This window comes from Oxyura jamaicensis, chromosome 2, assembly GCF_011077185.1.
Source record: "Oxyura jamaicensis isolate SHBP4307 breed ruddy duck chromosome 2, BPBGC_Ojam_1.0, whole genome shotgun sequence".
In the NCBI taxonomy this organism is placed as follows: Eukaryota; Metazoa; Chordata; class Aves; order Anseriformes; family Anatidae; genus Oxyura; species Oxyura jamaicensis.
The window spans coordinates 16,820,180-16,845,515 of NC_048894.1; the positions used below are offsets into that span (position 1 = coordinate 16,820,180).

Here is a 25,336-nt window from a genome sequence, read left to right on the forward strand (position 1 = left end):
TTTTTGAAGCACATAATTACTCAGAAAACAAGAGGTAAGTAGATCACATCATGGAAACTGGAGACTCGGTGAAAAATGAGTAGTCAGTTGCTTTCTAAGGATTAGGTTTTGAACATTGTCTTCCATAAAAAAACATGCTTAAAGAAGACATCAACAGATTCATCACATCCTCTCTCTTTCTGTGTTCTCACATAAGCTCTGCTTGAGCTGAAACCCTGCCTGTTCGTAAAACATGAGCATAGGAAACTCCCTATTTAAAAAAGATGTAACAATGGGTTATAAGATTTTAACATGCATTACAAACGTTCATTACCAACTCTAAGCACCTAAATATTGCATTTATACATATACAAAGTGAAGTAAATGCAGCACAACTAGATTTTTTATTTCCCTAGCTGAGCTCTTTTCACCAAACACTAGGACTTTTATTTCTACTGTGAATGCCAAAAATATGTAAATAGTTGCAACAAAAGCAAGCTAATGAACAATAAACAGAAAGTGACAAATATGATCTCATTTTCTCCTGATTTTCAACTTGTCTGACAAACTGCCTATGAATAGCAAAACTGCTATTTAGCAGAAGGAATAGATGATATTATTTACCTTGAATGGCCTTTTGATTTTATGTAAGCTTCGACAACTGTTTTTTACAACTTGTGTTACTGTTCTACTTTAAAAGCAATACTCTATGCCCTATTCCACTATAATGTGAGGAAAAATATACAAGAAAAAAATGCTTACACATTCTGGCTTCAGCTCTGAGATTGTAAAAAATTTTCCAACTGCCTTTCTCTCCATGTTAAGAAATTCTTCATATTCCCCATTTCTTTGTGCCAGTACCTAATGATCTCATCTTTGACTAAGCTCAGGCAAACATTTCCCCTACTGTTTTATAAAATGTCTTTTACATTAAAAATGACTTAGAGTAAAAAGTCTTTAGTACATAAATGTGCTACCACTAGTTTATAGCACTAGCCAAACGGTGCAAATGCCATCTCTTGGTGGACTCAGCTCCTGAGTATGCTGGTTTTCAGGGCAAATTAGAACTTTATTACCTGGAAGGTTTTGCACTGGTTTTGAGTCACTGCAAGAATGCTTCCACACTTCTTTATGTGATTACTTGAAACTTGAGCTGTCAGACAAAATTTTCTAAGATAACCATTTATATTCTTGTGCTGGGAGGTATAATAGCACTGTTAAATCAAACCTGCTAAAAGCAAAAAAGTGGTATTAAATAAGAATATCCTTCAGTCCAGCTAAATAAGTGAGTTCCTAAGTGCTTGGTTTTCAGTGACAGCTGATGTAAGAAAGCTTGACTTCTTGTAATCCAGGAAGACAAGCCCAAACACAACCAAGGGAACCACCTGGGGCTTAATTACCAATCCGATTAACAGCAGCAATGACTTGTGACAGCCAACTTGTGTCTGAAAACCTGCAAAAGACTACCGAGCATAGAGACGATGAGCAGAGAGCAGGAATTGTTCATATCGCATAAGGGAATGAGTGAAGAGTTTTAGCACTGAAGAATGCTGCCCACAGGACCCAGCAAGGGCAGCGATCAGGTAGAGGGCTGCAGACCCATCCTTGTGTGTGAACAGACTCCACCTGGCAGGGCCTGCACTCACAAACTCTGCCTAGGCTCCCTAATCTTCTCATCTGACTTGAACCTCTGGGAAAGAGTTCACCAGGCAAAACTGCCAGTAGGATGCTGCCCATGTCGGACGAAGTTGCTCTCAGAGACCAGGTAAGCCAAGAATCCAATTAAACCTCTAGACATCGTGCAGCATTGAAGGGATGTTTGTGTCTTGCTGGAGGACTGGCCACAATCTTCCTTGTGGTAGAAAGAATACTTTCAGGTGGCACTGCAATGTAAAGAGGATAATAAAATGATATTGACAGAAGAAACTAATTATTCCATGAGCAGCAAATGTAATGAGGTCTGATTTCTTATTGAATTAGGGGCTTTGTCCCCTTGCCTTCTGCTGCCTTCTCCATAAAATGCCCTCTAGACCAGGCTGAGGTTACTCATGTTCTAACTAGCTAGCATGGTAGAAACAGAATGCTTGGCTAGCTGCTTACTGCAGAACATCATCTTCAGTTTATATGCTTGCCTTTACCTCAGGAAAGACATTAAGTTTACTTTCCCCTCTATTCAAATACCCCAGGTTTTACAAAACTTGTAAGACCTTAATTACTTCTAAGATCACAGTCCTCTGAAACGAGTTTGAATTTGTTGTCAGAACCAAAAGGTAGAGACAGCATATGATATGATTCAAGCATATGCTTGAATCCTGAAGAAAGCTACAAATTCATTGGCTGAAAATAAGAGTATCAAAGAAACAATTGGTTGTATTAGTCATCTTCAGGAAATGACAACCCCTAACATGATCTGAAAAACAAATGCAATCCTAGATTGCAGAAGTTGAGGAACTTCCAAAAGAGACGAAGACTATCAATGCCACTGTAAAGGGTCCTGGTAAAATATCCTTTCAAATACTGTCATGACCATTTAAGAATAAAAGCTCACTCTGGAACACAAGAAAATAAGGGATACTAAGATGGTAAGAGAAATCAGTAACTTGCAAGCAGAGACTGGAGGAGCTAAACTTGTTTAGCCTAGCAAAGTGAAGCCCATGGGAAAATATTCTAACTGAGAAACTGGGTGTAAAAACTAATGAGGAAAAATAGCTGTTGAGAAAAAGGTAAAGGACCAGTGCTGGCGCAAAACCAAATAAACACAAATGTAGCTAGAAAATCAACCAGGTGGTTTCCAGTCTTCAGAAGAGTTGGGATCTCAGCAGTCTTCCCATGAGAACGGCTGAGCTACAAAGCATAAAGGGGAAAAGTACCTCCAACCTGTAGACCATCCATAGCTCTACTCTCTAATACCAGATTCGTTGTTGCTGGCTTGCAGGACGTGTTCTGCATGTTCGTTTTTTAACTTATCTGCCCACAGGAAGCTCCACTGGAAACTGAGCCAAGCTCCTTTTATGGTCAGTGGAGATGCACACTCTTTGAGGGCAAATCATCCCATTTATCTTAGCCACTGAAATATCTCCCTTTCTTGCTGTTCAGTAGAACAGAGTGATCTCATTTAGGAATTCTATTTCTTACTCCACCGACTTCTTGCTTAAAATACTCAGCTCTGTGTGAAAACTCACTGTCTTCACTCCTCACCGCCCGTGGTAGAACATACTTTTATTCCCCTTCACATTTTGCTGTTTGCACCTTCTGCCCATCAAGTTCAACTTTTAAACGGTCGTTATTTCAGTAAAAAGAGGAGGTTTAATCTTTTCTGGAAAAAAGAAAAGAAAATACACTAAGTCTTTACCCAGGCTTTTTACTAAAAATGCTCTTTCATTTTCACCTGGTCAAATGTTTTCTGCCTTCTCAAAGTTATGCAGTGAAACAAGAAAAGCCAATGTTACCCTTAGGTCACCATTGTGCAGACTGCATGTACTCATCTGTAGTTATTGCTGGAAAGATTCAGTAACTAAAATGCACATGGACAATCATCTCAGAGAAAAAAATGCATGAATCCCACACTGTTATTCTTTGAGATACATCCCACATACATTTCCTGACCTTCCTCATTATTAGTGGTTTCTTACCCCGCTGAGTTCTCAGTTGGTAAAATAATTCCTGGCTGCATTAACTCTGTGCTGTTGGGACAGCTGGGCTCTTGTCGGACTGTCCTTGAAAGGACCATTTTCTTACGCCTGCCGAAGGCCACACGTACTGGGAAGCTGAGCACAGCTTCCTGACCTCATCTGGCTCTGCGCAGGGTTAAGCCAGTGGTGGCCATCTGATGGGTATTGAGACAGAAAATGGAACTGGGGATGGATTTATAGGGGAAGGGAAGGGAAGGATGCTGTTCTTATCTGTCCAGCGCTAAGAAAGGCAAGCCACATAGGAGTGCAGCAGCAGCTCTATTATTTGCAGGCTCACCCATGGTGATGGCCTGTGCTTTCCCTTCTGTGTCTGAGGGTGCTGCACTTGAAGGTTTGTAGTTTTGTCCCATCCTTGATATGTGAGGACTTTATCCATTGGCACTGCCTACCCTTATTTCCTCTACTTCTTTCAAGAAACCCTCATTTCACATTTTAACATAAGCACTTTGCACATCACCTACCACACTGACCCAAGAAATGAAAACAGCCTGCATTAACCTGATGAATTAAAGCTGCTCTATTGTAACGACCGCAAGCAGGGAACGGTTTAAGCCGTGCCCCAGCGCCGCCGCCCTCCCCTCAGCGGCCGCCCCGCCGCCATTGCCCTGTGTTTACCCGCGGCTCCCGGCAACGGCCGCCGCGGGGCCCGGCCCCGTAGCAACGCCCGAGGCCCGAGCGGCTCGGCGGGGCGAGGTACGGCCGGGCTCCGGGGTGCCCGCAGCCGCGGTGCGGGGTCCCGGGGTCTCCTCAGCAGCGGGGCCTCCCCGGCTGCCGGCTCCTGCGGGTTCGGGGCGCTCGCCTGGCAGCCCTCGGCTTGAAGAAGGGGTTTGGGGGCAAAGGGGGGTCGTTGGTGGGTGTTGCGTGTCTGGGCTCCCCTAAGCACGCAGGGCTTGTAGCAGTGGCATCGACCCCTCAGTAAGTACCATTGGTTCTAGTCTGTGTCACCTCCCTCCGTTTCTAATGGAATTAATAAAAATGAAAACCCTATTTTTTTCTGTCCCATGAGACCAAAAATTTGGTGGGTTCTCAGTCCCCGCTTCCCCACTTCAAGGATTTACCTGAAGTAAAATAATAATTCCCAAATGTCTTTATGTCTAATTATAGACTCCAGAGCGTGTTGTAGGGGTGATTCCTTTTGCTGGTGTTCCTTTTTATTGGGTTAGTACTGGTAAAACAGTATTGTTAGATGATACAAAAGACAATTGATGTTTAATGCTGTAAATTTGCTATGAAAAATAAAAGTGTCTAGAGTTATAAATTGATTTTATTAACTGAAAATAACTTTGGAGATTGTTTTAGCTTTATGGCTTCTGCTAATGACCAGCATATAGCAGAGCTGGACCTTCTGGGCACAGAAGTGAGGTAAAGCACTGCAGAGGGTAGAATCACAAGGACTGATGACAACGTCTGTGGTGGGCACGTGAGTGGGAGGAGGAGATATGTCAACTACCCAACTTTAGTGGGTGACATCAGTAGTAGGGTATGGTTGGACCACCAAGATGATCTTGGAGGTCTTGTCCAACCTTAATGATTCTGTGATTCTATCTGAGAGCTCAATATGGTCATTCTCTGACTGTGTTTACTCATTAAGGTGTCCACCTTCGATACAAGGCAAGGCCATGGGAGCAGCGTTGGCAAGGGCAGCTCAGTGGACTGCTGCTGGCTCTGGAACCGGCACGCTTGAAATCACCCCTTTGAATGAATCTCTTTTAAATCAAATTATTAAGTTTGCAGAGGACTTCGGCACTAGACATCCTCAGGAAGCAGTGGTTGTCTTCAGGGAGCCCCTGGAGTGGAAAACGCAGTTGGGCTGTTCAGCCTTTGGAGAGGGTTATGAGATCGAGTAAGTCAGAAAAACAGTGTGTTCTGAAGTGTTGAAGATGAAGTACAAAGCAAAATTTTACTCATTTGGCATTAAAAAAAGCTTTAGTGTACTTGGGATGCCGAATTAGGTTGGATTTATTAGTGTTATATATCGATTTTTTTGAGTTAAAATGCGTTGCTTTTTTGGAGAGTTTGACTATTCTATCTTGGTTGTGAATACAGACCTGTCCAGTTAGCATTTGTACAACTTGCACTGTCTATTCCTAAGGCTTCTGACAATGTGTCTAACTGATTTTTCCTGCGATATCTATGAATGTTAGAAGTTGCTCCTGATTAAGCATAGGTTTTAATGCTGCTATTGAGGTGGATTAACAAGCAAAATCTTGAATTTCAGCTTCTTTGAGAACTGTAGTCACCAAGTTATTTATAAGTAGGCAGTGTTAATATATTAACATGGTTTCGGTCTTAATCAACATAGCAGTTATAGTGCTATAACTTAATTATCAAATACACTTAACAGTTCTTTTAGTATTTGAAAATGAGTGCGGAAAAAAATAATAAGAGGTTTATGCTTGTTTTTCAATCTGACATGAACTGGCTTTGCAATGATGCCTAAGACTTATGTGACAGTAACCCTACATAACTTTTGGATTCTTTGAACAATGATATAACAAGGTGACCCAGATGCACAAATTCATTTTTCTTGGCTAAATCACAAAGCAACTGGAGAATTTTCAGAGTTTTCCTTGATAAGTAGACAAATGCCATTCAATTTAGGTAATGCAGTAGAAATACCCTAATTCTGAGAAAATATTTTCTTCCTTTACACCACGTAGTTCTTTCCAAATAGAAATATACACCTAATGCATACATTTCCTAAGGGGCTACCCTGTATCATCCATTACGTTTGGGGGGATTTTTAGGCACTATTTTTTTTTTAACATTTTTTTTTTAGAAATCTGAAGAGAAAGTTCACTGTTCTCAACAGCTAGTCTTTAGTTCAAGTATAGTCATAATACTTAAGCTAAATAGTATTTCCCCCAGATAAAATTCTGTATATGTACACATGCTTATATATATATATATATATATATTATAGAGTCTTGGAACTTAATCTCAGACAGAACAATTAGTTATTTTTTTTCCCAACATTGAGTATACTAGAAACCATTAGATGTCATTCAGTTGCATGCGTATGAGCAACATAACTAAAGTTTGCATGAAACATCATGCAGAAGGACAGCAAGTCTTAGACTATAAGCTAAAATTTGTTTAAGTCTTTTATCTGCCAGTCATTTATATGAAACTTCAGAGAATTCATTAACCTTCTTAAGGGAAGTAGGTTACTGAGCTATCAGCAACTGAGCTATCAGCAATTTTCTTTTTCTCCAAAAAATATACAGGCATATAAATATTGACCACAACAAAGATCCAAGCATTGTACAGAAGGGCTTGTCTGGCTGTATTTTTAGCATTGTATATTGAAGAAGAGAAGTAGAAGCAGGAGACAGGAAGTAGCGAGCTTAGTAACCTGGAAAACATGGTAACCTAACCCTGAAGAAAGGATTTCCTTCAGAGGGAGATTCTGATGGATGGTGACGGAAAAAAATCTGATTTGATTCCTCCTGTGGTAAACAGGATTTTATACACTGTAAATTAAAAATGATGGAACCAAATAAGTAACTGACATTATCACTAACTTCTCTTAAGAGAAACTACCTACAATATTATTTTCATCTGTTTAGTTATATCAGAGTTCAGTCTAGTTTCAGGATGGATAATGCAGGAGTTACACTAAGGATGGTCAATTGAAGCAGGATCAGAAAAAAAGTTGGAGGCTTTGCAGAATAATTGTTTACAGTAAGGAATCACGGACACACAAAAAAGAACTAAAATGGGAGTCGGAGGTATTACAAAAGGATTTAAAGCACTGTCTGAAGTTACCCAGAAGAAAAAAGGTGAAAGTCTCAGATATAGATTGAATCAGTGAGGTAATAAGCAGCTTGGATGTCACGGACAGGAAGCTTTCTCTACAGTGAGAAGCAAGCAAGCAATTTTGTGCAAGTAGATGTTTACACATGTGCTATGCAAAGGGAATTGACATAATTTATAGGGACATTTAATACATATAAATACTGTGTATTTACTTCTTGTAAATAAAAAACATTTATTTTTATATGCAAAACAATTTATAATTCAAAGACGGTGGACGTAACTCAGAGAAAATGGGTAAGGTTAAGGCATTGTAAGGTCTTAGTCAAAAATGCTTTTGATAATCTGTAGAGGCAAAGCTTGAAGGTGGAAGAATCATTCCTACATCATTCCTACAGTTCTTGCTTAAATCTTGGCACTTAATTGGTCTCAAGTAGAAACAAAGTCTCAGATAATCCTAGAACAGGGTTCGAAAAATGTAAAATCAGAAAATTTGAGCCAAAGATTGCATACTCCTCATGCTAGCAATATGGATCATTTGTGATTTATGTCATTTTAAATCAGTTATCAGTTCTGAACTCTGTAGTCAGAAAATCACTTAGCAGTAGTTGAACATGCAGATGACAAGTGAACATTTTGTGAGACTAAACAACAGGTGTGACCAGTCCTGTAAGACTCCTTTTTCACAAATTCATCCTGTCAAAATTCTGTTTAAAGGTCTTGCCAAGGTCAAGCAAATGAGTTACAGGTGTCTGATTTGCAGTGAATAAAGTGGTTTACCTTGGAAGTTTTCTGAAAAACAGGTTAAAGAAATTGTAAAACTTTATCTTGTGAAGCTTACATAATATTCAAGATTCATCTCTAAAATTTACTGTTTATTAAAGCTCCTCTTTTTAAAATATAAAATCTATTTTTTTCCAGTGGAGCAACTGTTAAGTCTGAAGCCAAAGATGAGGATGGCCAGCCCTTGCTTCTCCTCACTGCATCAAATCTTAGAGTTCGCAATTTTGACCAGCTGTCACGTTTGCTACAAATTGCTATGGAGAAAAAGTTGAAGGAAGCACAGGCATGCCTTGAAGGTTTAATTACTTTCTTTTTTTTTTTTTTTTTGTCTTTATTTTAAGAAGCCTGTCTTCTTGAATTTGTGCTTATGAAATTTGAAGAAAGAAATGCATGTCCTCATTTTAAGTTATGAAAAGGTGTTGATTCATGAATGTGGCCAAGAGTTCTCATCCGGGACTTAATGAAGTTTCTTTTTCTTCTTTTGTTTTCACATAAATAAGTAACGAAATATGAAATGAAGTTAAAATAAAACTATTGATTTTCATATAGAAATTCACGCATACTCAGTAATACACCAGCTATTGCAACAGACAGTAGGCTTAAATTTCAGAGGAAGAATGTCTCATTGGAAGCTTAAAGCAATTTTTTCTGTGATTGCAGTTTAACCCACTTTTAAAATGTTACATCCCTTAAAATATTCAAGGAAAAAAATAATTGTATATGCTAAGGACATTCTTACCTGCACGATGTTCATGGTGAACATTTCCAGATCCTTCTCACAGAAGAATATGACACAATAAAAGTACCAGTGCCTGTATTTCAAAAGCAAGTCCTAGTTTTACAAACTGACAAGACCCTTCATATCCTAAACTGGATATCCTCCTCTCATTGGAGGCAGAAGAGTTCAGTAATATTCCTTAGTACCATTAGTAGAAATTGGATCTGCAATACTAAAATATCAATGCCTACACTGGATCAAACTTAAGATGCACCTAGTCCAGGGTCCTTCACTGGGAGTGATCAACCATGAATAATAGGGAAGAATAATATGGACTGAGTATTGTGCTGAGACATTCACAGCTGCATGGGACTTCATTTTCAAGAACAGGGCAAATTGTTTTTGTAAAACCCACTGACATGAAGCTATGTCACCGTTTACCAAAAAAAAAAAAAAAAAAGGACAGCTGGCATAGCTGAGGGAGTAATGGGACCATTGGGAATGTTGCTAGAAAACTTTAAACATGTTCGTTAACACTAAATCATATTTTCCAAATGATCCATTTTCAGTGAGTTAAGCCCATTGATTTCCTGTTTTGGTGATCAGCAGGGCAATTTTACACAAAAAGGGACTGTTGATAATATTTAATATTTACTTCTTGGTTGAATGAATCTTCATCTTTTTTTTTTTTCTTTTTCCTTTTTTTTGGTTTTGTTGTGAAAAGCAGTTTTGTAAATTAATAGCATTGAAACTATTCAGCAGTTGAGATAAAAAGTGTTACTCTTACCTCATCATTTTTAATATAGTATCATATTATACAGATTCTGTTTCATGTTTATAGCTAACAGAGACCCTATAGTGAAAATTCTTGGCCCCGAATATGGAACTATTGAAGGAGAAGATAAGTCCATGTTGCATTTACTTGAAAAAGTGAAAAAAGGTGATGACCCTGAAACAGAGAAGAAAATGAAAATTTTTATTCTTCTTCATCAGCTGGATATGCAACTTCTTAATAGTTCTTTAAAACATATTTCGCAGTAAGTGCTTTTCAAATGCAACCTAAGTATGTCAGCTAGTGCATTTATTGTTTTATAGTTAAGCTAGATTGTTTTCAACCCACAACATGTGCTTTTGGTGTGATATAAAGAAATTTATTGAAATGACTTTCACTTGAAAAAACACTTTTTTTCCCCCAAAAAGATTCTGATGTAGGTGTGGGTATGTGAGTGTGTGCCTGCAAGTGTTTTTGTTTTTATTGCATGTGTTTTGCATTTTGGTAGCAAATTGAAGTAATTTGTACAAATAACAAAGTAACAGTTAAATATTTTCAGGGAAAAGTTTATTTCTTCACGAAAGCACTTTGAGTCTGGTTCATAGTTACAAGGCCTTCTTAGCTGTGGAACTAAAATATCTCTGAACTAACAGATAAAAATCAAGAAAAAAATGTCAGATGACCCATCTCCAGATTTTTGTTGCTGCTACTAAGACTCAGGGTACAAGAAAAACATCATATAACATTTTCCTTTGATATCTTTGTGCACGTCCCTTTGATGATAGATTTTGGACCTTTTCTATTAATTGCAGAGACGTAAGACTAAATCCAGCTGCTGTAAATAATGAAGTGAATCTTCTCAAGAATTTCTCTGGGAAAGGAGAAGACACAGTACTGGAATCACTGGAATATACATCAGGTCCAAATTTTATCACATCTAACTTTTGCATATACCCTTATTAAAGTACTTGCCTTCTGTGTGGGATGTGTTAAAATAATTGTGTTAATAAATATAAATAGATTATCTTCACTTTAATGTTATGAAGTAAAATAAAATACATTTTCAGATATGTAATGGTCTTCTTCAGCCTTTACTTACAGAAATAATCTCCAGTCTTCATTAGAATTAGAATAAATAAACAGAGTCCCTGATCCTGAAAAGTGCTAGGCATAGTTGTAGTTGCTTGTTGGACTGGACCATGGGTCACAGATTTTTCATGATTGATTCCCAACTGAGTATGAGTGCTTAAGAGTAAGATACTGTTTTGGGAGCTTGATTTGTTTACATTATATTAATCAGCAGGAATAATTATCAAAATATACTTTTAAATTGGATAAAAATACTTGTGCTAATTGGTTACAGATTACACGTTCTCTAATGGATGCAGAGCTCCTCCCTGGAGACAAGTGCATGGAGAAATTTGTTACTTAATTATCAAACCACATGACACTGATCCCTTGTGTATCACTTGCAGCACGGCAGGAGTGTTTTTGAATGGAGTAAGTAATAATGAAGGCTACCGTGAAGTGACAAATATTTGTAGGTGCTAAAGTCAGAGATCCATCAGGTTTCAGGGAGTGGTATTGAAGCTGTAAAAGATGCAGAGTGTTTATTGGTACTAATGGAGAAGGAACAGTAATAAGTGTATGCTAGTTTTCCCATACTTTTAGAGCTCTTTTTCTTCAAGATTTGTACCAGGAATGTGTTCTGCAATTTCTGCTAGGTGTAGTTGTTTGCATGTGCCCGCACTGTTCTTCACACTACTCCTATTTAAAGGTACTGAGGGACCGGATGCCTCTCTAGTCCCTTATTGCTCTTGATCTGAGGTGTGGCTAATATTGACACATGATATTGTCACTCATACCTATAGCTTGCATTTGTTTGTAAATCATAAGCAGTTCTTTCTTCTTTCAATGGGACCTTTTTACAAACTTTTGATTTCTTTTTATCTACTTTTCATTCTGGTTACCTCTTTCTTTACAGATGGGTTTTGTACAGGCATAATAGTCTCCTATTATACAGCTCAAGCATTAACCAAAACTTTTAAATATATTTTGAAGGGAGACTGATGTCCCTTGGGTATAACTCTACAAATTGCTTTTCCCTCAGTCTTTTAGTCTCTTTATTTTTTTTTTTTTTTAAATATCCTAAAAATAAATTTTCTTTTTAATTTTTTTTATAAAAAAAAAAAAAAAAGGAAATTTTGATTTAGGATATTTTTAATGGATAAGATTAGTAAAGCATAGGCTGAGTCAGGTCAAGTTATTGATCCTTTTAGCCATCCACTGCAGTGCGTTGGAAGCTCACATTTAGCTGATTGTTTGCCATGAGCCCTAAACCCTTTACAGCTGAACTGCCTACAGTACAATGAATTTTACTTGATAGTAGTTACTTGCAGAATTGTGTATAAGATCTTGATTATTTTGGGGATCTGTGGAGGTGATCCAGGCACCTTTGCTGACTGTTACTGAAGTCTGATGCTGATCATGAGGCTTCTGCACCTAATTGTTACAGTGTATGATGCCTGTGCTCTTTAGCAGTATTTTATGATACAGATTAAATTACCCATGTAAGGTGATACTATTACTGATTTTATATTTATTCTTTTTGAAGGGTGAGCTAAAAAGTAAAGGTGACATTGACTATGAAAGAAAAAGTGACATATATAAAGATATTGTCACATTTTTAAGGGAGAGATCACCTAGATTTGTAGAAAATATGGCTAAGCAGGTACGTATTTACTGAACTACGTGTATATTGTACTTTGTAATGACATAAATTGGTAAGAATTACATTATAAACCTGTCTGAACATTTACATTCTTTATCAAAGTTAACCCTTTGATTAAATGCAGAATTTTAAAGATTGAAATGCCTTTATTTTACTTTTTACTATATTATTTACTATATTATTTACTTTTTAAATTTTACTTTATTATTAATGCCTTTATTATTTTACTTTGCATTTTTCAAAGTTTCTACTAAATATATTCCTTTTGTAAATAGCTAGCTTATCACGTAAAAAGACAGTTATTCTCTATTAAAGCAGTAAACTTAAAAATATTTATTCACAGTACTTACACTATGTTGCTTTTTCAAAATCACTTTCCCAAGAATGTGAAGAAATATTTCAAGTGTTTCATTTATTTGTTTTATTTAATTTTACCATTTAATGTATCTCTGTTGTCAAAGTACTGTCCAACTTTCCCAGGAGAAGCAGTGTACACAGTTTTATGTCTCTGAAGTCCAGGTTTAATCATCTCTCTACAGCCCTTTCATCCTATTGTCTGTGATACAATGTATGAGTTTCCCATTCTGTCTTTTAAATTCTATCATTATAAGCCACGACTGAAACAAAACTCAGAAGAGTTTGTATGAAAGGCTACATGCAGACTGTACCACTGTATCTTATGTATCTGGACTGTCCTGTGTTACGTTTCCTGAATTCTATCACCATGTTTTAGTCTATCTGTTACCTGTCTGCAAGCATCACCCATATTCTAATCACAGGTTGAGCTCAGACTATTTCTTATGCTTCTAAGAAGAAAGTTGTAACCAACTAACTATTCTGATAATTGCAATGTAATTGTAATTTTAAGTGCAATAGCTGCCAGTTTACATTCAGGTAGTTGCAGGTTAGAAAGTACTGACACCACGTTTTATGGACTGTCTAAACCTTGTGTGAAATTAGTTTGGGTTTCCCAATGAGTTAGCTCCACTGTTGTGAGCTGGAACATACAAGTCTTACTAAGCAACAATTGTTAACCCTTGCAAACATGTAATCCTGAATAAAATATACATTTGTGTTCAACAATTTATGATAAAAGCATGAAATGTGTGCTTAAAAGAAAGTCCCTTGTTAAGAGTCCTAGTGTCTACTTAAAAAGCCTGGAGTTGCCTGGAACTCAGAGTTATTTGGGGAGAGAGCTTGTACGACATGGCCTGTTTCTCTGTAGCATAGCTGCTCTGAAGCTTTGCAAACACATCTCCCGCCAGGAATTATCCTGAATGCCCACTGCTGGAGCATAGACCTCTGATGGAAAGTAATGAATCTGGAAGCCATGTGCAACTAAATAACGGTTCAACTGGACCTAAGTTCAGCATGTTTTAGCAGAACCCCATCCAATGACAAAATGACAAATTATAAGTAATAAAGGGACAAACCACTCTCATATGTACATAAAAGTTTTCCAGGGGAAATAGGAAGCTTAATATGAGCAAAGAGAACACTTACATTGTACATGACACTTGATAAGTACTATTAAAACTAGACTTCATAATACTTAATGTTATTAAAAAATGTTTAAATTTTGGAATCACAGAGTTTTTTTCCCCATAATGTTTTGTGTTTGAAAGCAGATAACATGCTATTTTATTTATCATTCTATCATACAGTATTATGTGGTTTGATCCAATATGTGAAGTCAGCTTCTAATTTTTGCATAAAAAAATCTGCTTGTATTCTGGTATTATTCTTTATGGAGCACTGGAAATGTTAAAGCAGGAAAATATGATATCCTTATGGAAAAGGTCAACTTTTTATGACAATATTTTCCTGTGATCAAAACCACTTGAATTTTTATCTTCATTCTTTGTGACCCAAATATAAATAATAGCCCAATGTTTTTACAAGAACTGCCTGATTTAAATTTCAGAGCTAAGAGTTATGTATCCAGCTTACACAGTTGCTGTTGTTTCAGTCACTCAAAAATGCAACGGTTTCTGGCATTTACTTAAAGTGCTAAACTAGGTAGAGTGTGGAGCATCATGTTTTGTCTGTTACAAGAGAATCACATAGTACCACTACAATTTTAGTTGTTTCATCATTTCTGTCAAAAAACACTTCTTACAGACTTCTCGTGTGCTTGTAACAGATTAATAACTTTGTGGTAAAATTCATTACAGGTTAAAGCCTGTCAGAAGATTTGTTGTGGTTATTTATATTCAATTTTAATTCTTGTAAGGAGGAAGTCATTAACAGGGAAACTTACATTTCCTTAGGTTCTGATTTTGGGGGATGTAGGACTGATATTTAATTTTTTGAGATACAAAAGCTTGATGGTTTTGAAAAAACAGAGCATTTCAGATCACACACAAATGCAGTAGCTTATAGTAACAGTAATGGAATTAAATGTTAAGTTCTTCTGTTCAGAAGTGCAATGAGCTCTCAAATGCATTTTACTTATCCTATATGCAAATATTTCTTTAATGTTTTATCTACATATTGGTTTACATTTCATAAATGTGGCAGTTTATGAATGTTTTACATATAGTTACTGCTTGAATGTATTTTCAAAGTGGTTTGACTTCATATGATGGTCATGGAAGCTAAAATAAGGTAATATTTTAAATAATTATTAATAAACATTTAAAATAATAATTGTAAATACGAATATGGATGTTAAATAAAGTGCGTACCCTTCTTTACTGTTTTTCTGCTCTGCTTATAAATATAATGTAGCTATTCAAGAAATGTTTACATGCTAGATAAGAGTAAATAAATAGAATTTATCCCATTTTCCTTCAGTTGTCATATAGAATCATATAACTCATTTATTCTGTATTTCCTGACTGTGTAAATTACTGAAGAATGTAAACTATACCATTTTAACAGTTTACAAATATCATATCCTATTGCCTTTCTGATGAGCTAATTCAGTACATTATGCATTCTAAAATTAAAATTTAAACAAGTTTAGACTGTAGAGCTGCACTGCATTTTATTTAAAGGAAAATCAGCTTTACTCTAGAACTCTAAAAGGTACAGAAGTATTTTCAGGCTTCCCTGTATAAAATAAAATATGAATAGAAATAAATTTGATTGATTTTCTGAGGAGAAGAGAGCTTCAAAAAGCTTATTACATATGCACTTACTGCAAAACCAATTAACTTTTATAATATCTTGTTTAAGCTAACATTTAGAAGTGCTGTGTTGGTATATAGCACTGTAGGAAACATGCTATAAAAATGTGTTTAGCTGGTCTAGTGACAGCATCAGTTCCCTCCTGGTTTGACAATCATGGTAAATTGTCTTGTTTAAAGTATGTTTGTAGAATGAGAGAATTAACAAGAATTAATTTATGATTGGGTGGTTGGGTCAGCAAGCCAGGAACAGCCGATTCTCATCAGAGACTAATCGAAGACAGACCATGCTGTGACAGTCTCCTTAAAACTGCCTTGAATCAGATACATAAAGGAATGTCTTCACCTTTCTGGTAGTGACAGCTGCAATAATAATAAGTAACGATCATATGCTGTCTTTCCTGTGAAAATTGAATATGTTCCAATAGAAAATAACAGTTCACAAGAGTCCTTTCTGTTCTGGATATTTTTGATCAGCCATGGTACCAGACACAGACAGCTGAAGGATTCTTAGGTGCCACTCAGCTCCGTTCTTGCATGTAACTTGTTCACCAATGTCTTGTCCTGAGAGACACAAAATGAAAAAAATTAAATGGATTATATTCATATTCTGACTACAAAACTATACTAAACTATATCAAATTAAATTACTTGGAACTGGAGTCTAGCAGTTTATCATAGCCTGTTTTCAGTTTTATGTTCATTATTTTTTCTGTGGGATTTTTTTGTAAATCCTTTATGCAGGGAAATATTTTTTCATATAAATGGTCCATTGAAAGCAGAATGACTGACTCTTAAAACTCATTTGGAATTAGGTTCTATAAAAGTGCTTGTGTCACAAATTACTTAACACAGTAGAAATTGAACAACACTCCATATTCAAGTATATTCAAGTTCCAAATTTAGCTTGTTCGTTTATTTCAAAAACTTTAGTTTGCATACAGTAACAGATACTTTTCAGATTAATTTAACATTTCATTCTTTTAAAGGTAATCTTATTGAATGCCTATAATTTAATTCCGTGTTTAATACATACATGTTTTAATCACTGCATCCTGGAATTTTGCTTATAATTTACTGTTTCGATGTGCATTATTCATATAGCAGTATGGCTGACAAACCATGTATCCTTCTTTTGTTAGGAATATACTTTTTTTAAAGAACCAACGTATGAGAAAAATTATCAGCATGTAGAAGTAGTTGATGCTAAGGTCTCTGGCCAATCCCAGAACCGTTATGATTACACAGAAAAGAACATTCCTGAGAAAGCAAAAAGTTCTGCTGCAAAAAGCAGATCCACTGACAAGAAGAAATTAGAACCATCTATGAAGTGGAAGAAAATTGGGCTTTCTGCTGCCTGCAGGTAAGTAGTTATCACTTTGTAACTGAATTTTCAATAGATCTCTCTAACGTGTGCTAGTGATTGGGCTACCTGTTACAGTTTGCATTATTATCCCAAGTTAAGAGCAATAAAAGTCTACTGCATGCAAATGTCTAAGGAAAGAGACCTGACTAGCAGAGGAATTTCATAGAATCATAGAATATCCCAAGTTGGAAGGGACCTGTAAGGATCATCAAGTCCAACTCCTGGCACCGCACAGGTCTACCCAAAAGTTTAGACCATGTGACTAAGTGCACAGTCCAATCGCTTCTTAAATTCAGACAGACCTGGTGCAGTGACTACTTCACTGGGGAGCCTGTTCCAGTGTGCGACCACCCTCTCGTGTCTCACACTTTCATACTGTTCTCTCCTATTATATAACAATTTTGATGATGTTACAGCAAGACAAGGCAGGGAAATTTCTTGTAATCATCTGCATTGCTTGGTCCATCAGGACTGTCATGTTGTCATAGTTTTGGTGCAAAGTGCCCTTTAAAGCAAGAAAGAGTAGACAATATAATCTGAACAACACTTTCTAAGGGAGGCAGAGGATATCCAGGATGAAAAACCAAGATGAGTCTTAATTATAATATCAATTTTTAATGTTTCCAAATCATATGAGCTACTTTTCTAACTCTTTTTAGCAATAGTCTTCACTGATGGGGCTATCTCAAAGTCTGGACACCCAAAATAGAGTATACATACATTGGATACTCTATTTTAGATTTTTCATCTGAAATCAGAACCCTATTTCTGATTTCATAATTTCTTATTTTGTATTAATAGATGAAAAAGAATAAATAAAAGGTTTTGATTGCCATCTTACAAAAATAAAAGAGGTTAATATCCTCTCAGGTCTGCCATTTTGACATGTCGACATGTTGCAAGAAATGTTTTATGACGTTTTGGATGTGTCCTACAGTCATCAGTTAAAAAAAAAAAAAAAAAAAAAGTGGTTTGCCAGGAAAAAGAGCTTATTTTTTTCCACAATCATTATTTCAGTCCAGATGTAGTGAAATTGGGTGTAATCATACTTCCATAATCAAACCATGAGAATTCTCCCTTATTGTTATGACTGGGATAGTTTGACCAACCCAGGCTCAAAAGGACATTTTGTTTTCACGATATTATAAATTAGGAACAAAAAAAGTACCAGTGATTTTGCCCAGCTGGGCCTGGGACTCCTCTTGGAATATGATGGAAGGAAGATGTATTGTATGCACCATGATCAAAGCTATGGAACAGCTCAATGGAAGAAAAAACAACTAGACAAACTAGAACTCTTCTGCTTGAAAAAAAGACGCCTTGGGGACAATAAGAGAGAGATTAAAAAAGACTGAAGAAGGTGTCTGTTCTAAAACAAGAACACAGGACATCAAATGAAATGAGCCTTGATGAGACCAGTTCAGAATAAAGGGACATATTTTTCACAAAACATGTGGTTAAGCTCTAAATTTATTTATTTATTTATTTATTTGCCACAGGAGGGTAGAGGCTATTCAATTATGTGAATTAAAAAAGCAACCAAGACAAAGTAATGGAAAAAATATCCACCCAAATCCATTAATGTAAGGACACTTAGGATTTCCCTGAACTAGAATTTGCTGAGGGATATTATGGGGGGGGAAAAAAAAAAAAAAAAAAAAAAAAAGTATTCCTCTGTTGTTCTCCTGCTGCTACCTAGATAGATGCTATTGGTTATAAAGATGGTAACCTAGGATAGATGGACCAGTGGTCTGGCTACATATTCTTCGGTCTTGCATTGCATACAGGTCAGCATAATGCAAATTTTCTAATATTCCACTGTTTTCTTGAAGCAAAATTAGTTACTTGAGACACAGAGCACCTTCTCTTCAATGAAGGTTATTGTGCAGGTTCATAAACTCATCTGTTGTGATATATGTGTCCAACCATAACTTTTGGTTTTATATATATATATATATATGTAAAATAACATCTTTTTAAAAAAAAAAATAAAAATTAATATTTTAGTGCCAAAGCTGCAAAAAAAGTTAATGAAGAACAACGGAGAAGTAGTAGTGTGTCTACAAAAACCAAAAAGAAAGCCACTGGTATTTCTTCTGAATCTGTTAAAACACAGTCATCTCTGAAATGGTATGGCTTACTTATTTTTCTTCTTTCAATTTTTTATTTTTATTTTCAGTATTCACTGTATTTATCACCATACTTAATATTTGGTAATGTTAATTACATTTTGCCAATGCTATTGTTACACAGAGTTGTCATATCTATTTAAAATATGCTTGTTCATTTTACTTTATAGCTGGGTGGGTGATGCTCTTTTTTTACTTTTAGTAAAGTATCAAACAAGTCTGAAGAAGTTAGTGAAAGTTCCTCAGAGACTGAGGAAGATGAAGAACAGCCTGTACGTCATCAGGAAGGAAACACTGATTTGCCATCAGAATACTGGGGAATTCAGAAACTTGCAAAATATTTAAAGGTAGGTTAGAAGCATTTTTTTGTTGTTGTTTGTTTGTTTGTTTGTTTTAAAAAGGCCACTTTTTCCCTTCTACATCTGAGGTCACCAGACAAGCTCCTCATCCTTTTTTCCACCCTTCCTTAGTTGCTCTGCTATGCTGCATGTTCAAATCCTGAAGCTATGTGTTTTCCTATCACCCACCCTTTTCTCCTGCATTTTTGATCTGCTATTTTTGGCTTATGTAGACCCTTAGATTAAGTCATCTGTTCAGTGTTATTTAATACTTAAGATGGTATAATTTCTTTATTAATTATTAGATTTCTGTTTTGCTTTTTGAAACTTTCCAAGATATTTCTTTATGTGGATAATAACTTTCAAGAGTTTTTATTAAAACTGAATACTTGCCTAAAGTCTTTCATCAACTATGATTAACACATAACTGAAGTAGTTCTAACATGGTCTTGTGTCTGTATAGTTTCTGTTGGTTGGCAAGAAAGTGTATGATAAACAGGCATCCTCTAAAACAAACAAACAAAAAGACTTTTTAGACAGACCTGTTGAAAATCTTTTGGAGCCTATAAATATATATGTTTAGACTTCAGTGTATGTCTGGAGAAAAAAAAAACAAAACAAAACAAAACAAAAAAAGGCCTCTCCACCATTCTGGAAGACTCTAAAACTAATCATGTTTTTGCCTCAGGAGAAATTCCTTAACAAGTTTGTACAGGAATTTAAGTAATGTAAGTTACTAATAAAAGTACTGTCTTATCTGTTTCTTGGAGTACAGCTACAGTGTATGCTCATCTGACAGATAAAAACGATGGGGCTGGCATTTAGTTCAACAGATATACTAGTGAGGAATAAGAAGAGTTTTGTCTCCTTCCAGTCCTTTAACCATTGTAGAAAAGTAACTCAGTCATATAATGCACTCTCAGTATTTGTTCTGAGTTTGTCCATGTGGGACCTATACTATTTGCTGTAGGACCTATTCTATTTTCTGTAGCCAAAAAAGCACAGAAATGCATGGATAAATACAAGTCCCCACAATTAATTATACCTTATCATTTCTAGGTTGGAACTTTATATTCTTGTTACTGTGGCTGTGCTAAAATAACCCTTTGCAAGTTCAATCTGGTGTAACATTCAGCATTTCACTTGTGCAGCTATACCCTAATGCTAAGCAAACTACACGTATACTTTGTGTGATGGAAATTTTTCTACTTGCATGTAATTAGAGTTCAAAACGTTTCAAATCTTTCAATCAATCGATAGCTTGCTTCTGTCTGTTTTGTGATCCACTTTTTTGTAGTCTGTTGAGAGGTGAGAGGAATAACCATGTTACAGAGATCCTCCTGGAGAGCATACTTGAAAATCCCTGCTGTTGATAAATTCACAAAAATATTTTAATTGGCCCATCTGTGGACCACCCTCTTTACCAAAGGCGTTAAGGCTCTTCTCTGCTGATAATATATTTCTCAAGCTCCCTCTCCTCTTTAGACTCTTCATATAGGCGTGTTTGGATTTTAGTATTGGACATGATTCAGTACTGAAACATACCTACACTTGTGGGAAACCATTTTGAATGAAGTGTGAGAATAGCAAATAGGAAAATCTATTTTTCATGCTCCTCCATTTTAGAATTGAGTATACATTGTTCAAGATGTCAACAGGCAAAATTGCTTAATGGCTTAGAGCTAGAATTAGAAAGGGGAGCACTTTTGATCATGTTGTGAATACCTGTTAGTAAGTATTTGTAACATAAAATTCCATCGTATGAAAAGGTTTTGTTTTGAAAATTCAGATGTATACTTGTAGTCATGCACACCCGTGTCTTCCTATAGCTCTTCAAATTAGAAATAAATTAAACAAAGTACTTGAAAATACAAAAATTTTCTGTCAATTCTTAGCTACGTAAAGCAAGAAATCCCTAGTGTCAGATAAAGCTGAAAAGAGATGCCTCTGTGCCATACCACAGACAGTGGTTGAAATGCTTTATTGATGGAGTGCTACTTTAGCTTGCACATGGAATTCATTTTAATTCAAGTATAAATATTGCATTTCTGGCTAGACTTAGGAGATTTTTTGGCATTCTTGTTGTTCATGTAGGCAAGTGTTCATGACACATGCAACATAAGAGACAATAAATTTATGACTATGTTATTTAAGTATCTACAAGCATATTTATATAGAAACACATTTTGGAAGACTCGTGTGTTTTCAAACATTGAATACATTGTTTGCACATCTTAAAAAAATCAAATAAAATACCTTAAATAATAGATGTTGGATATACCAAGTTAGAAAATACAGTAATTCATAGGTGCAACAATTTTTGAACGTCTGCTAAAGTAAACAGGATTCACAGTTCAGCAAGACTCTAAAACAGATCAATTTGCAAATGCTAAACTTCCATAAAACCCGAAAGATACGTAGGTTTTGTACCACTCTTGGATTGCTGTCTTAAAGAGACAGTTGCTTCCCGTGTAAAGCAAACTTGCTGGGTCCTGTGATCTGTACTTGCAGATGGTACAGTTTTTGACATGGACAAAAATCCAGTGCAGGGGAAATTCCCTTCTGACTTTTTGCCCTTCCCCGTTTCCCCTCCTTTCTGGGAAAGAGCAGCCATGTTGGAATTGCTCCACTGGGAAGCAGCTGCTTCTGTGGTCTGGCTCCTTGTCCTACCTTCAAGCTTCCCAGGGCTGTGAAACAGAAGATAGAACATGTGTGCTCCTGCATGTCTCCCTATCGGCTTAGGAGTGGGCAGCAAGGGGAGAACAGTGAGCTTGGCGATGGTGTTGTGTTAGGCATCTTTTGGGGCTAGAGTAGATAAAATTGTAATGAGGCAGCCTGTTGATGTTTATCCTGAGCGACTCTCGCTGTCACAGCCTGGTTCAGGTTTTACATCGTTTATTAAAATAGTCTTTCTGAAGTACTAGGTTTCTGGGGAAAGAACTACATTTTACATTTGAAAAAAAATCAGGAATAGGGTGAAGAGGCCATATTTTACAGTGGCCTTTTTGCTAGAAATGGGGATCATGGGGTAGCAGTGCAGAATCTTCTTTGTGGCAGAGCTGGGGTTGTTCACTGAGGAAAAAAAAAAGAAGTGGTGAGAGCTGGGCACTATGCTTCGTGCTGCCTGCTGTTGAGCACTGATTATTGCCAGTTTTAAGATAAAATTGAGATGTTGAGAGGTGAACTGGGGCTAGTGACTGTGCCAGGAATAACTCTAATCTCAGAATAAGTCTTTAATCCTTTAAGCCCTCATGTCACTCAGTTTTGGTTCCCTGTAAGGGTGTGATTAACATGTACTCCTATGCCAGGGTGAGCTCCAGACAGAGGTCTGCAGGACCATAGCAACTACAGATTTCTTCCTTCAATTTCTACCTGGAAAGTCATTTTATTTTTGGCTCTATTTCAGGGGTACACTAGTGAAACCAGTCAAGTTTCACACTTCTGTAAAATATCCACTGATTTTGTTTTTGTTTTAAATGATTCCAGTCTGAGCAAATCCTTTCCTAGGTTAGCATTGTCCTTTTTCTACTTCAGAATCATAGGTGAACAAACCTGATGACTCTCCCTAGCTGTTTTCGTCTTGTGCCAGGTCCAGGAGCTGGAGAAAGGCTGTGGTGTGCGTAGGAGCTAGGGAGAAGGTACCTCACATACGGCCTTGAACACCAGCTCCCAGGTGCAGATGTGTCCAGGTGCTGTGTGGAAGTGGATGGTGGGAAGGAAGGACATCTGTCACGTGCCTCAGTGAAATCTATTTCACTGGACAAGGAGAAGTTTGAAACAACTGCTAGATACACTGGGTGGATTCAGGACCACTCCACAGCTGCATTTTAGCAGGACCTTTGGAAGACTGCTTTCTTCAAGCAACATTCCTAAAGGTGGCAGAAGGCCCATCTGTGTTGGGCTTGCCTTATGTGAAGATGGCAAACAGACCAGGAAGACAAGAATGTGTAGGAATATTCTTCCTGGTCTTCAGTCCTACCCTTTTCTTTCTCCCCAGCTCCCCCCAAAAGTCCTCATTTATTTCTAGGCAACTTGCTCAGGGAAATGAAAGTCAAAGAGATCAGAGCTATGGGTCTAGTTCTTCTAGTGCATGTGTTCCAGTGAGAATTGGTTGGGCAAGAGCTACAGCCCATCATCCCCTTCGCAGCATGAGCAGAGGCAGAAGGCTGTACTGTGGCTGCTGTACCACAGACAGAATTTATTTATTTTCTCAGGGAGCTCAAATTTATCAGTTAGGGAAATGCAGCTGTGTGTTGGCTTGCAGGAAGGCACAGTGGTTCCCTGGCTGAGCTTTTTGTACATGGAGGGCACTAGCATTCTTGGGAAGAAATGTACAGGTTAGGAATGCAGAAAGTCAAATAGACGGTGAAAATACGGAGGGAGGCTCTGCCAGGAGCTAAGATGAAGGATTTGGAATGAGAGGTTCACGTAGATATTGTTGATAAACAGTGTGGGAGGGTTTTCTTCCCCTGGAAAAGACAGAAAGGCATCTGTAGATTGAAATTTAGGGGCTGGGGCAAGACAGAGTGCAGGAAATCCATGTGTGCATGAAAGTTAGAAGTGTGGACAACGAAAATTGAAACTATTACTATTTCATGACATTTGAGGACCACGATCTTAAGTGGCAGAATTGTATGTGTGGGGGATACTTTTGCAATCTGTATGCTCAGTTTGCAGAGTGGCTTTTCTCTGCTCAGAGGGGAAGGAGGAGGAGCAAATGATTCACATACTTCCTTACTATGCATTAGTATAAAGTCGATCATAATTTGTTTCTAAGCTGAGACTTGTCATATCTGAGGTCTAACATTTTAGCTATCTGAAACTTCCTCATAAAATTTTGTGACAGAAAACATCCAGTCTTTCAAAATAATTGATTCTTTTCTTGTGCAAATGAAAGATTAGCCAAAGAGTGTCATGTAGCAATCTTAGCCCTCCTGCAGTTTAGCAGGTGGTGTATACAGCAACTCTTTTATATGAATCAATTATAAATTTATGGCACTGGGGAAGACATTGATGTGACTGATATATTTTTTTCAAAATTTGTGTGAAATAGAAGATAGACATGGTATTTTTTTTAACTTTATAATGGAAAAGTATAGCTTTCTTAAGTTACAGTGGTGTTGGACATGTTCCATATTATTAAGATTACATTAGTTCTCATTATAAAATTTTAAATCAACTTCATAAACTATGCATGGATTAAGAAATCAATTTTGGGAGTAGCAGAACAGTGACTGTTTTATTTTCAAACACTGAACCTCAAAATAGACCTGAACATTTTAGCCTGAGGAATAAAATGTGTCTTCCAATGCTAATTCATTTAAAGTGAAACTAATTAAAAGTTATTTTAAGTTGTATAAGACAAGAAAAAAATATTAGTGTTACAGTGTACCCACTAAAGTATTTAATTTCTTGCTTCACTTATTTTACACATTGTAATACTGCTTTAAAGCTTTCTAGTATTCATAGAAAAAGTCTAAACTGATGTTGTCTGATACCCCTGAATCATTTGCCCAGAGAGCAAGTATGATTTTTGATGAACTAACTGTCTTTCTTAATTCGGCTTCCATTTTATCAGGAAGATTTACTGTTGGGTAGAACTTTACAACCATAGCTGAATACTTGGATAGTTAACAGAAAAGTTATGAATTTGGGTAGATATGTAATCAACTTAGAAATTATTTTGTGTGCAATATTATCAAAGAAATTTATCAGTAATCTTGGAATCAGGTCCTAGATGTGCAACAGAGTCAAATATTAGAACCTAATAGCAGTAGCAAAAATATCTAATCTGTTTAGGAAATATATTTCACATTATATTTTTTTCATAATCTGTGGTTAGGAGTTAACTGCTTTTCCTTTATAATAATATATCAGCAAGGCTTAGATGAAACTATATTTTAGCTACTAAATAGTAAATAAGTGTATATGAGGATATAAA

General features: G+C 36.5%; 1 protein-coding gene across 1 annotated transcript in view; it reads left to right on the forward strand.

Annotated features, from left to right (window-relative positions):
- The first annotated feature begins 5,027 nt into the window (after positions 1–5,027).
- The window catches only part of ARMC4 (armadillo repeat containing 4), a 90,827-nt gene continuing 70,518 nt past the window's right edge, over positions 5,028–25,336 (forward strand). Inside the window, exons 1-9 of the mRNA XM_035319284.1 lie at positions 5,028–5,514; positions 8,349–8,506; positions 9,770–9,965; positions 10,513–10,619; positions 11,064–11,200; positions 12,315–12,431; positions 16,705–16,925; positions 18,936–19,058; positions 19,260–19,404. Coding sequence (XP_035175175.1) covers positions 5,171–5,514; positions 8,349–8,506; positions 9,770–9,965; positions 10,513–10,619; positions 11,064–11,200; positions 12,315–12,431; positions 16,705–16,925; positions 18,936–19,058; positions 19,260–19,404 — 1,548 coding nt within the window. The 5' untranslated portion in view covers positions 5,028–5,170. The remainder of the gene's footprint in view (positions 5,515–8,348; positions 8,507–9,769; positions 9,966–10,512; positions 10,620–11,063; positions 11,201–12,314; positions 12,432–16,704; positions 16,926–18,935; positions 19,059–19,259; positions 19,405–25,336) is intronic.